Source organism: Amblyomma americanum, chromosome 2 (genome assembly GCF_052857255.1).
Source record: "Amblyomma americanum isolate KBUSLIRL-KWMA chromosome 2, ASM5285725v1, whole genome shotgun sequence".
NCBI classification, from domain to species: Eukaryota; Metazoa; Arthropoda; class Arachnida; order Ixodida; family Ixodidae; genus Amblyomma; species Amblyomma americanum.
In genome coordinates, this window is record NC_135498.1 from 49,952,244 (window position 1) to 49,965,618 (window position 13,375).

General features: G+C 47.8%; 1 protein-coding gene across 2 annotated transcripts in view; it reads right to left on the bottom strand.

Annotated features, from left to right (window-relative positions):
* Positions 1–623: 623 nt before the first annotated feature.
* LOC144121190 (uncharacterized) overlaps positions 624–13,375 on the bottom strand; it is a 132,272-nt gene continuing 119,520 nt past the window's right edge. For both annotated transcript variants that reach the window (XM_077654261.1, XM_077654262.1), the window contains exons 6-7: positions 11,167–12,243; positions 624–4,482 (exon numbers count right to left, since the gene is read on the bottom strand). In XM_077654261.1, coding sequence (XP_077510387.1) covers positions 11,429–12,243 — 815 coding nt within the window. In that variant the 3' untranslated portion in view covers positions 624–4,482; positions 11,167–11,428. The remainder of the gene's footprint in view (positions 4,483–11,166; positions 12,244–13,375) is intronic.

A 13,375-nucleotide genomic window follows, 5' to 3' on the forward strand; every position in this document is an offset into this window, starting at 1 on the left:
GGGAAAAGCAGATCATCGAGGGTTGATGTAGGTAAACTTTGGTTCCTGTAACCGTGGAGTATACAGACCCATGGTGTGTAGAAGGAAGGACAGGAAAAGAGAATGTGTCCTAATAACTCATCGGTCGGGCAGTCTCTGTAAGTGGGGCTGGCTGCCCGGTCCCGGCGGAGCATTCGTTCGGGAAGTGCACTATAAAATTAAGACTCCACAACCTCTCCAAGGGTCAGCCATAGAACCCCATTGTGCATGTGGCATTGCAGACAGACACCTCGCTACAGCGCGTACAGTCATTCCGACAGCCTGAAGTTCCTGTCCGTACCGGACAGACTGAACTTCCAACCACTATAAACATGGAACAAATTTTTTTTTTGAGTATACATACCCAGGAGGTGTAGCGTGGGCTATTATCCCAACACCCATCCGTGTCGGGCAGGATAAATGTTCTTGACGTCACATCACTTCACCTTGAGTCACGGCACGGTGCCAAGACCTGCTGGCGTCGAATTCGGACTGTCACGCAAAAAGTGAGAGACAAGAGAGGCAAAAGAAGTTTCACACAGGCCTCTTTTTATTATTGCTTCAAAACGAAGGTCACCCGTCTCCCTGGGACAATTTTTGTCAGACAATTTTTCTCCCTATTTTGTCACCTTTGCTGCGCACAAAGACTTCTGTCACGCACACAACTCGTTCCCTTTCCCTTTTTCCAGCGTGAACATTCATTATAAACCCTCGTGCATTTTAACATGCATTATAAGTGCGCCAAAGTTCACAGACAAAGCTTATTTATAATGTCCTTGTTCACGAGTTTTGCATTGGCAACTGATGCAGATGTTATAGAAGTAGTCACGGTGCAATGAATTGCGTGTGTTTTCGTTGCGCACACAGCGAAGAGCGTATCGCTAAACATTTATAAAGGCGAAGTTCAGTCTGTGTCGCGGCGATCAACTTGTAACTCGTCTATCTTTAGCCCTGAAACGAAGTAATAAGCAAAATTAATTGTGCTCTATGGAAGCAGAACATCATGCTTTGCATAGGTGAACATTTGCTGCTTGCCTCCATTCAGCCCTCTGAGAACACCACTTATTAAGCGAAAGTGGCGATGCGCTGACTTTAAAAAGGCAAAACGAATCGGCTCTAAGGTTGTCCAGAGCCACATGAATGCACGGCGTTCGAGGTGATGAGGATCGGACATTTTGTACATGCGAAGGCTTCAAACGCTCAGCCCAGTGACAGTCGAAATCACTCAAAACCAAAGAAACGACAAATAAGATTAAATACTCTTGTCACTTTCGGGTACAGGAACCGCTTAACGACAGCATGCAACGAGGTTTCAAACTTTCGCTCTGAACGAATTGCGATGCCTCATTAGGCGCAGTGATAGCATTGATGTAATAGCAGTGAGAAAAAAATTTAATAGAACAACTTTAGAGGGCACACTGGAGCGATATTAGGCAGTATACTGTACCATAGACGACATCAGCTAATACAAAACTCTTGCACCTATACCTTTACGCAGTATTAATCCTTAACTATATTCCAGTGTTCTGCTTTCATTCCAGATAACCAGTCGGATAGTAAAGACACTTCAAGTTCTCTCGATGAAAATATAACAGTGTAATGCGTTGCTACTGATGTTTCATAACGGAACAAACACTTCGGTAGATTTGTGTGCACGATAAAAATGCGAGGTGAAGGGGTTTGGAGGGAAAAAATTTGCTCGGAGAAATCGCCCTTTACCTAATTTCGTCTCGAAATGTGTTCTCGGGGAACATTAATTCTTGTCAACAGTAGAACTTCGACGTCGTCAATCGATATTTCAGATATATAGGACTGATTTATAGTGTAGTGAACGATCGTGCATTTATTTCCTCGACGAAATTAGCACACCGAGTCTTTCATAAATGTCCATTACTTCCGCCATGTATTCTACCTGTGAATCACAATATTCCGCCTTAGAACGTTCCAGTGCAAATATCTCGGAACCATGTGAAATTTGAGTGGAATCAGCACCAACTGATACTGGGACGAAAAAAAAAGACACACAAGGACGAAAAATAAATTCACTGAACAAACAAAAAATGTTATTGCAGTTAACCAAGATTCAACTTTGTTCTCCCTGGCTGGAGAAGTAAAACTTCACGCCATCTGCTTTCTCATTCATAACGACCCGCGGGGCGTACTCATTGTGTTTCATATGTGCATAATTTATTCTGTACACGGAACACGAAACACATTTTTGGGAGCGCGATTGTGAGCTCACTGCTCGCCTTTATAAGAGATGAAGTAATGGGTTCAAAATACATACTTATTCACTACGCTAATCTCATCTATCATCAGATGTTATTTATTGGGCGTTACCAGGCATCTGTGCACATTAACATCATGGAACTCTAGGTTTTCCTGGTATAAGAATGCGTAAAAAAAATGCGTGTCAAGCTATCAATGCCTTGAAAAATGCTGACCTCTCCTTGGCGTCATCTAATCTTGCATATAGCCAAAGAAAATAATAATGCTGAAAATTGTCCGGATGACTTCTATAGCCTGCAGTGAGTTAACATAGAGATGTGCAAATTGAAACAAGTTCGCAAGAGCTTTTGATCTTAATTTTTAATGAAACACAGGACAAACAGTGGTTCGGTCATAGCCGTTATAGGTCGATTCGGAAAGTATGCCCTAAAATACATGAGAATTCTAGAACCTACAGCAGTTTCTCGCTTACAGTCTTGAAGTTTGCCGCCGCGGTGGCTCAGTGGTTATGGCGCTGGGCTGCTGACCCGAAAGACGCGGGTTCCATCCCGGCCGTGGCGGTCGAATTTCGACGGAAGCGAAATTCTAGAGGCCCGTGTACTGTGAGATGTCAGTGCACGGTAAAGAACCCCATGTGGTCGAAATTTCCGGATCCCTTCACTACGGCGTCCCTCACAGCCTGGGTCGCTTTGGGATGTTAACCCCCCCCCCCCCCCCCCCCCCCTCTTCCATAAGCTCAATCTTGGTTTTGTACAACCCAACCTGTGTTTTTCATGCAAATGGAAGACGCTTATAAGCGGTACGACGCACTTTACTCAAGCCTTGGGACCATTCGCCAGCGATGGCGACGCGAGCAGACCGCAATTATCCTCGCGGGTATAAAAGTCTTAAGAAATCGGCCTTGTTTATAATCACCTGGCGTCGGTAAAGCCAATCGAACCGATAATACACCGTCTGCGGCAATTTTCTTCCCGCGCCTGCGGCGTCTGCCACCTTGCAACACAGACGCTATGGGTGGTACGGGCTTGCCTCGTTATCTTCCGCTCATCTATGCCATTAAGCATGCTCGCGCCACGCCCACCGTATGTCGCGCCAATATTCACGAAGGCGTTGTACGTGTAAAAGTTGTCGCCTGTTTATTGCTCTAATTCGACAGCACCGACTTCTTGCCACGACTCAACCCCTAAACGAATCGTTGCTTATTGCTAATCGCGACTGTTTGTCAAACTTGTTTCCTCAATGTGAACGAGCGCAACAGCAAAGCTCAAGATGTGTACAGAAACGATAAAGATCCGCGTGAAAGAGAATGCGCACACTATAATTAACTCTCAGGCTCAGACAGAGAGAAGCAACGATTTGACGGAAATAATTTGTCAATGCCGAATATTTAGGCTTAGGAGTTCATAACCCCATGCAACATCGTGCATCGCCATACATTACTTATCTTCCGTCCTGACGTCTGAAAGGGTCAAACTCTGTTCCTGCAGTCCGCAAAGCCAACTTGCGCTGCAGTTTTATATACACCCGCACAAACCAAGATATCAGATTAACTTGGAATCATTTTAACGCAATTTTCCACTGTTTCAGACCTCTATAGCTGTTGCGTTCAATCGTTAAGTGGCAGTGTCAGAATCGAGTTTGTTATCCATAATGTGGATCAGTTGGTAATTGGATAACGTGAATAAAAAAAAAATGTTCACGGTTCTATAAAACCAGGGAGAAAACGGGAGACTGTAGAATGGTACTCTGCCTGTAAAGCTAAGAACTTCCTCTCAGCTTTAATAATTTCACTTCGCACGTCTCCTGCTCCTTCAGTAGAGAGTACTCAAGTTTCCAAACACACATATGTATGCGTCTATGCACTACGCGTATGCATAGCTCGTCGTTGCTACCGACCATTCTTGTCTTCTTTCGTACTTAAATTAACAGCCAACGCATAAATGTTGTACACCCAAAAAATGCAATTAAAAAACCCAAACTCTACATATGTACAACAGCGAGGCAGCCGCGGAATCGAAACCGGTAGGGAAAGAAAAAAATATATGTATATAAGTAAAGCGAAATGCGGCGGCTGTTTCTATACAGGGCGGCTACACAACGAATGCGTAGGAGCACATGCATTTCTGGATAAACGCTGCATGCGCGGCAGAAGGAAAGTCTCTCTTTGTGGCCAAGTCCGTTCAAAGGTGTAGGTGGGGCTGATAGCTGTAGCTGCTTTCCGTCCAAGCGCGCCACCTGAAATGAAAAGAAGAGAAGAGAACACGCAGTACCCGGGTGAACGCTTGTTCTCATTGTACGGATACGCGAGAACGAGAAAAAAACACTAAATAGCGATAACAATGCGTACACAAAGTACAATTTCGCGCATTTAAGCGCTTCGAAACAGGCTCAAGATGCAAAAAAATTACTGCGACATCCAATATGGAAGGCTCATGATGACAAATTAAGGTACAAAATGCTTATGAGAAAATTAGCGCTAGCAAAGAACTCTATGAACAGTAGATCGACAGAGTCGAATATATTCGTGAAGGAACTGCTGAGCGTCTGTGAGGCAAGCCTATACTGCCCATGCAATGAGGACTGTTCTGACCATCTACAGCTCGATTATAGCGTATGTGCCCCAATACCAAATCTAAAGGTGACGCATCGGGATATTTGGTGCATACACGTCATTTTCCGCTTTGTCTGTCTCTCTCTGTGACCGTGTTGATTGCAGCGCTTCCTAAAATAGACGTTTTTAGCGTATATACTAGAAGCGTACTACCGGAGACGTATACCGGTTGGTTGGTTGGTTGGTTTTTTGGGGGAAAGGAAATGGCGCAGTATCTGTCTCATATATCGTTGGACACCTGAACCGCGCCGTAAGGGAAGGGATAAAGGAGGGAGTGAAAGAAGAAAGGAAGAAGAGGTGCCATAGTGGAGGGATCCGGAATAATTTCGACCACCTGAGTATTTTTAACGTGCACTGACATCGCACAGCACACGGGCGCCTTAGCGTTTTTCCTCCATAAAAATGCAGCAGCCGCGGTCGGGTTCGAACCCGGGAACTCCGGATCAGTATACCGGTTCACCGGACGCCTCCTGCGCATGCGCAGTGGCTCTGCCTGGCCGCACACATGCCACTGCGCGTGCGCGGGAGGCGTCCGGTGAACCGGTATACGTTTCCGGTAGTACGCCTCCGGAACGCTAAAAACGTCTAATGACCACATCCAAATTATGTGGACCATGGCCGATATCATAGAGGGTGAGCAAAAAATTATCCGCAATGTTGACTAACTCTTCCTGCATAGTTCGTACTGACCTCTGTCCTCGTTTTTTTTTATTGTTACGCTGTTGTGGACCTGCTATAAAATTTCGATCTTAATTCCTCCATTCGTCTTCCTTTTATTGCTGATAGATCATGGCCATCTCCATTATAAGTTTGCACCAAAGAGGGTTAACGAACATGGATCCGGTTTTTCTGGTCGGAAGGTGGTGTATCAAGGACCGCAATCCGTCAAAGACTTTCGGCACAATACGGGACCAGTGTCTTGACGCAACGGAGTGTTTACGAATGAATTGAAAAATTAAAAAAAAAGTCGCACGAGTGTTACGCATGAGGAAGGAGTCGGACGACCATCTAAGGCCACAAATGATGACAACATTGAGCGTGCACGTGACATGGTTCTGTTAAACGAGTGACGGTTGATGAAGTGGCACATCGTCTGCAAGTTAGTCATGGTTCTGCCCAAAAAATCATCTACTACAGTCTTGGATTTCATAATGTCTTTGCAAGATGGGTTCCAAAACAACTCGCAGTGTTGCATAAACAAACACGCTTGGACATCTGCCAGAAACATTTGGATCGCTCTGGTACGAAGGTGGCGACTTCTTAGACAATCATCACAACCGAAAACCTTTTTTTTCTTAGGGCATCAGGAAACTTATATATAGAACGATGGACCAAGTGCATTGAAAAACAAGGGGACTATATTGAAAAAAGGTACTAAATTCAGTTTTATATTTGTATTGCAATAAACGTTATAGCTGCATTGCGGATAATTTTTGATTCACCCGTATACTTGCACATTAGACTCAACAGAGACATATACAAATAATCAATGAGCTTAAAATATAAAATTACAAACTGATAACAAAATAAGGACAGGGAGATGAAAACAGCAAAAAATAAATTCGCAACTATACAGATCTTTAGACTGACCATAACTTCAGCATTTTTACCCCGGTATGTCACATAATTTCTCTCGGTGCTCTTTGCCATTATATCTTCTCAGATATGGCGTCCGTTATTACGTATGATATACGGAGCTTTTCGTTAAGCTACCGGAAGCATTGTCTTCCATATCCTATTGCATTATTTTTCATTTCACCTGCGTTGTTTCTTATATTTTCTTTCTACGACTCTTCTATCAAGTCATTCAAAGTCGCGTCGGGTGTCTGTCTCTCCTGCTGCAAAGATCAGACTGCACGTGGTTAAAAACCTGGAGATGTCCTTTGTCGCAGCCACATCAATTTCCTATACGACGACACTTAATACACGAACTTTTCTATAAACCCCATCAGTACGCATTTGTGCGTCTGAGGTGTGAAAAGCAGGAATTTTTTTAACTGCCTGTGCATGCGACCTGCTTTGGCTGTCGACGACACGAATAAAAGACTTTGCGAACAGCAGTAAGTAATACCAAACAGTGATAACATGCACGTAGCCAGCACATGCACGTAGCCCACATGGGACACTGCCGCGAAGACGCACATGAGCTGCTATATACAACGCACTCATGTTCCCACTGCAGGCCCATCTTTGTTGACGGGAAAAAAAGGGCCAACTCTTCCCTGAAACTAAGTTCATATTTCCTTAAGTACGCCGCTTAAAACATTTTCCATCCCTTTTTCTGGCGTTTTTGAGAACGAAATTGGGCAAAGAACCCAGCGACCCTTAACCGGAGACACAGAACGCTTGAGGGGAAAAAAGAAAGTGGGTCGTTTAATTCGACTCGCTCAAATTTCCCCTTTTTCCTAAACGCATCTCCAGCAGTCGTCGCTGCAGTTCGAAATGCGTATCAAAGTTTTGGGAGATGTGAGAGAGAGAAAAATAAAAGGAAAGCGATGAAAAAAAAAATGGGACGAATAGAGGGCGGGAAAGCGCAAACCGCCTGACGCCGTGCTCTGCGTAAAGGGAGCGGTTCCTCATCAACTCATTTCTCATCCCGGGAAAAGGGGAAAGGGAAACGGCGGCGGCGCTGGCGCGATCAAGGCGGCGCGACCCATGAACCAGCGCCACCATCACAGCGGCCGATGGCGACGCCGCGGTACTGCCGCAGCAACGCCCATTCCCGATTCTGCTCCCCGTCATCTTCCCCTTTTCTGCGGCGAGGCGGGAGAGGAAAAACGAATTTTCTTTTCGTGAGGATAAAAAAAGAGAGCAAGCGGGAAAGAAAGGCGGGAAGGAAGGAATAGAGGGATGGAGAGCGAAGAATCTTCTCGGCGCGGCGCGAGGGCTTCGCCAAAGCTCGACAATACACACACGCACCAAGTGCCTCTTCACACGCGAAGCGGCCATTCGCGCTGCGGCGCGCGCCCCCTTTTCCCGCCCGCCTCTTCCCTCTTTGTTCCCCGAGAATGTGCTCCGACGTTGATGCGTATAAACGGTGCGCGCAAGAAGCGGGAGGGAGGGATCCTTTTCATTACATGGCTCTCCCTGATTTCCTCCCGGGTGCGTACAGTCTTTACGGATCTCGTCATCTCCGAGTTCGCTATAGTTTGCTTTTCTGGCGAGCTTCTTCATTCCCTAGCCATTCCCACTTCCCCCGCAATGTTTCCCTCTTCCCCATCATTATCCGGCTATCTCTCTCGGCGCAATGCAGCCTCCTCATTGGAGGACGCTTCTTTTTCCCACCGCGCCCTGCGGTGACTGTCCCAGCCACACTTGTATCTTTTCGTACTCCTCTCCCTCTTTTAAATCATTCATAATGCGGTGTTCAGAGTTCGCCATTTTAACCTTAACGTTTTCGATTGTGTTATACTAGCAAATATTTTGTCACGTTGCCCCTCTCCCCCTTACTATTTTTTTTTCTCGCCAACTCATCTGATCTGATATACTTGCCAACTGATCTGGAGCCTCTCGAACCACCAGCCAAGTTCTCCATCCTTCTCCACACAGTCCTTACCTTGTCATTGCCAATTTCATGCAAAAGTAATAATTCGGCGCCACTGCTTAAAGTTTCTTATTTCTCGCAGCACACTATCCTACTTTCTTGCTTTTCCTCTTCAACTCCCTTTTTCGTTAACGTGTTTCCCCCGTTCATTTGCCCGAGCTACCCGTATAAACAACAAAAACTGTCGTTGCTGCAAGATTCCTCGATTCGCTTTTCCGCGAGCGCGGGAACAAAAGCGCGCGCTTTTTCGCATTTTCCCGCGGTGCCGTTAAATCCCGCCCCCGAGGGGTGCGCGCACAACACGCGACGGCATGATCATCCATCTGGAGAACCGCGAAGGCCTGTCTCTATTCTTGCCCTTTTTCCCTGCGCGATTCTCGTGCACGCTCACTCCTCGTTGCTTTAACTCCGTTGTCCCCCTTTTCTTCCCGCCTCCGCTCCCCCGACTAAATTTGAGAATCCCTCTCCCTCTCCCTCACTCCCTCCAACAAAACTGCGTGCGGTGGAAGAGGCTGCAGGCAACCAAGTTTTTCGGTTTCCCCATAAGCGCTATGCAGGCGCTACGAAACACGCCGCCTGCTTTGGCCCTGTGTAGCAATCTCCGCACAACGCCCGATTCGAAACCTCCTTTCCCTCGTCCCCTTCCCGTCACTTTTTATTTATTTCGCACTGAAAGCGACGACGACAGTGGCCAAGCATTCGCGCCGAACGGACTCGTTTTGTACGGCCCAGACAAAAGAGCACCGCTACGAATGCATTGCGAATGGAGCACGATGCGAATAAAGCGAATCAAATGGCGGAGCGCTCCGTGAAAAGTTTTCCCTTTTTTTCACAAAGGCCGCACCTCCTCCCTAAAATCCCCTCCTCGATCCCCCTTTCCCTTCCCATTTTCGAACCAAGAAACGGGTTGCGTATGGAGAACAAATGGAAGAGAAGAGGGCAGAAAGCGGGCGAGTATGTGGCGCCCTCCCCCGCCTATTCGCTTCACTCGTTCGCCTAGCACGCCCTCTTGCTGCGAATTGAAGCGATATCAGACGCGAGCTGCGCGCCCGTCATTTGCACTAGACACGCTCGGTTGGTCGGCAGAATGCCTTTAATGAGGTCTGCCTTGCCCCTCGCTCTCTCTCCCGAGTTCAATGCGAGGCGCGTTTATGTATCTGCGGCGCTGACGCCAATCGTTCGTCTTCTCGCGGTCCGGCGACTCCGCTGCAAATATTCCCTCGCCATCGGAGTTTATGCGTATCGCTGTGCCTAAAAGAGCGAAGGGGGAATTCCCGCTTGAGGGGATGCGGAGCCTCGGAAAATTTAGTCGGCGCCAGGAAGTGGCTTGTTTGTAACAATGGCCCATAAGCCGTGGAAATGACTTGGCCGTAAAAGTTTTCGCTTACCTCCCGCCCGCCTCCAGGTTCATTATTACGGTTCGATGAAACAGGCTGGCTGTGTAATCATCGTGGATGAATATTTCTCGCGCTGCAGGCTTCGTAAGAGCGCGCTATAGGAGTTCGTGGTTTTTCTGCAGTATAGTGAACAACCGCTTAAACAGGTTTTTCAACTTTATCGTTTAGGAGCACTGACATCGCACAGCACACGAGTGCCTTAGCATTAAAGATCCCCAGGTGGTCGAAATTATTCCGGAGCCCTCCACTACGGCACCTCTCTCTTCCTTTCTTCTTTCACTCCCTCCTTTATCCCTTCCCTTACGGCGCGGTGCAGGTGTCCAACGATATATGAGACAGATACTGCGCCATTTCCTTTCCCCACAAACAAATTATTATTAATATTATCGTTTAGGAGCAGGAAACAGTGTCAACGACCCTGACGTGCATAGGAATTGTCTCAGCATAAATCCATCACATGGTTACGCTATGCGTAAGTGCAACTCTTGCTTTGGTGCAGGAAAAATAAAATGAGCTTGAAATTTTTAAAATGCGCGCACTTGTCTTCTAAAGACATTCTTCCGTCTAAACTTTGTTTCTGCTGTTAGAGCGCACAACATTCTGGAACCGTGCAAAGTCGCGCAACAAAACAAAAGTGGAAACCAAATACGAGTACGCATTGCGGCTGCGTCTCTGGTGTTCAACACCCGCTTTCGGTAATGCGCTACGGCCTATTACTTTTGTCCTTGCCACTCAACAGTTTTGATGACTTTGACTTATTTGCCACCCAGTACATAGTATATAATGTCTCTCAACAATAAAGCAAGACCTACTGAAACTACATCTACAGAGAGTTTGCAACAAGGTATAATTTGCACGTTAGCTTTAAACCGGTGGATCTATGCCAAAATACTAATTGCGGTGGCTGAGCAGTTGTTTAATTACAGTTTCGCTGCAACACAGTCGTATTGAACTCAATATCCAGGCGTACAGTTGCGTAGCTTCATAAACAAGGTCCGTTTTTAGTACAGTAATTCTTGCATTTTATTTGACTAGATTCTTCGTTATGATTTCATGCTATATAAATTCAGGACATCTGAAATACATGAAAGGCAAAAGAAACAGCGAAGTATTTGACGTTCACAACACCACACGTCAGTTAACAAAAAGAGGTTCATTACAGGTCTTTGCCCTTACTGACGTTCTTTATTCTATGACTACAGCGCGACGAACGGGACATAGAAGAAAGGAACTCGCAGGGACACAGCAGTTGTGTCCCTGCGTGTTCCTTTCTTCTATGTCCCGTCAGTCGCGCTGTAGTCATGTAATACAGAAAAAAAAAGGGGAATTACAGAAAGGATTTCTCTCAGGCAGGTATATGCACATACCTGTCTGCGACTCCTATTCGCTAGCCTGGGCTTGTTATCCTTGAGGTCACGCTTCCGCCACTTGCTTCCTCTTGCCACCAGGGCGCATACTTGGCACGGAGTCACTGTCATCACACCAATCTTCGTCGCCCAAACTCCACTTTACACACAAATGCAGCCGCGCCCCGCGAAGCCCCGTCTTCAGCACGTCACACGAGCACCACCAACCACTACACATACAAACGCACGACAACGAAGCGGCAGCGGCACGTGCTGTCACCGTCTACTTGTCACTCAGCCTGGACAGGGAGAGCATGGCCAACTGTTCCTGGCGCCTCTCGAGTCCGTTCACCATGTTCTCCATGTTCTTGAGTTCGCTCGACACGAGCGACGCGGCGGCGGCGAGCGAGTTGTCCGAACTGTTGCCCGCTTCGGACGACGGCGAACTGAGGCACTTGTCCAGCGTCGCGCCGACCACAACGCCGTGAGGCGGCCCGTACATAGTCCTGACGGTAGAAGGCTCCTGCAGCACCGAGTCCGGGTACGTGGGCGTCGGCGCCACGATCTGCTGCTGCGCCGCGGAGGCTGAGGACGATGACGAAGACGTGGGCGGTACGGGGTAAGGCGCGAACCGGCCTTGCGGGCCGCCCTGCTTCAGGAACCGCGAGGAGCCCACGGGCTCAGCGGAGGCGAGACCTCCGCCTCCCGCGTGCTGATGCGACCCCATGGGGCCCTGGCCGTTGAAGAAGTGCTGGCTCGCTGCCATCAGCAGCGGAAGGCTGGCGCTGTGCGGGCCGACCAGTGCCGCCGCGGCGTGGTTGTGGCCGGCGGCTGATGATGGACCTCGGGGCAGGAACATGGCGGCCGGTGGCAGGCCCATGGTCGGGTGGTAGAAGGACGCCGCCGCCGGGTAGAAGTAGGGAAAGAGGGCGGCGGCCTGAGGATGCGCCGCAGCCAGGCTAAGTCCCTGCAGGCTGTGCAGCGACATCTCGGCGGCCGCGGCAGCTGCGGCGGCGGCGAGGTTGCTGGGGCTGGGTGAGTGCCGCCGGTCGCCGTTGGACGCGTCGTCGGGCCGGCCGCCGCTTCGGTCGTGGCCAGCTGCGGGGAAAAGGGTGGCACAAAAGAGCCGTCAGATATTCATCTTCATCAGTTACTGATTACTACATCCCCTGCACGACAAAGCCTATATCATCGATATCCAATTAGTCCTGTCCCGCGCCAGCTACGGACGCACTATCCCCGAAAACTTCATTTCATCTGCACCTGACTCTCTGCCGTCCCCTTTACGCTTTCCCTCTCGAAATCCACCTCGTTACTATAACCGACCATCGGTTAGCTGTTCGCATTACATGTCTCACACACATTCATTTCCCCTAACCTTGAATTGCTCCCATCCGAACGTTCCTGTCTTCCTGCCCACTTTGGCTGACATGAGCTATCTTTCTGCTAATACAGGCGATTGTAAATCTGTGTATGCGTTACCGGACTATTGTTCGCGACGCGAAAGGCTGCCGTATCTTTCCGGCGATCAGTGTGCCTGTTTTCATGCGCGCCGTCATATCAGTGCAAGAGCATTTTTCACATTTACCTTTTGTCGTAAAGTGGCCTCTGCTACGCTGCAAAAGAATCAGTGAACCTGACATTAGGCGTCGATTCTGTGACGGCGTTTTCCTCGTTACTGTCGAATATGAGCCAATCGTCAATGCTTAATATTTGTACCAGCCAGTACAGCATTCTTGAGTCACAATCAGTGGCAGCAACGGGTCAGTCCGTAGCCGAGAACGCGATTTTACTGCAAAAAATAACCAGAGATTTTTGAATTTCGATTGTTTTACGGCGTTCTCGTTTTAAAACACACTGGCACGTCTCGCGCGCGCATCAGTTTTGCAAACTGTTTTAGTTCATGCCTCCGTGCGGCATGTGACTTCCAAGGCCCAGATCTTTTATTTCGTAATTTAAGCTAAAAAAAGCGACTGTCTTACTTTAGAAGAAGCTATACTGAGACCGCCGAGCAAGGAACTGAATCCAAAAATGAAAGATAAATTTGCTTCAAAACGAAGAAAGGAATAAAAGTTCTCGGACCTATGCGAGCAAATGAAATACTTCTATGCGTTGGACACAATCTATGCATGCTTGGGACGCCATGATAGAAAATCCTTTTTTTTATTGACAATAGAAAATCCACATTTTTTTTTAATTGATCATAAAGACAGGCTCTGGAAAAGGTCGT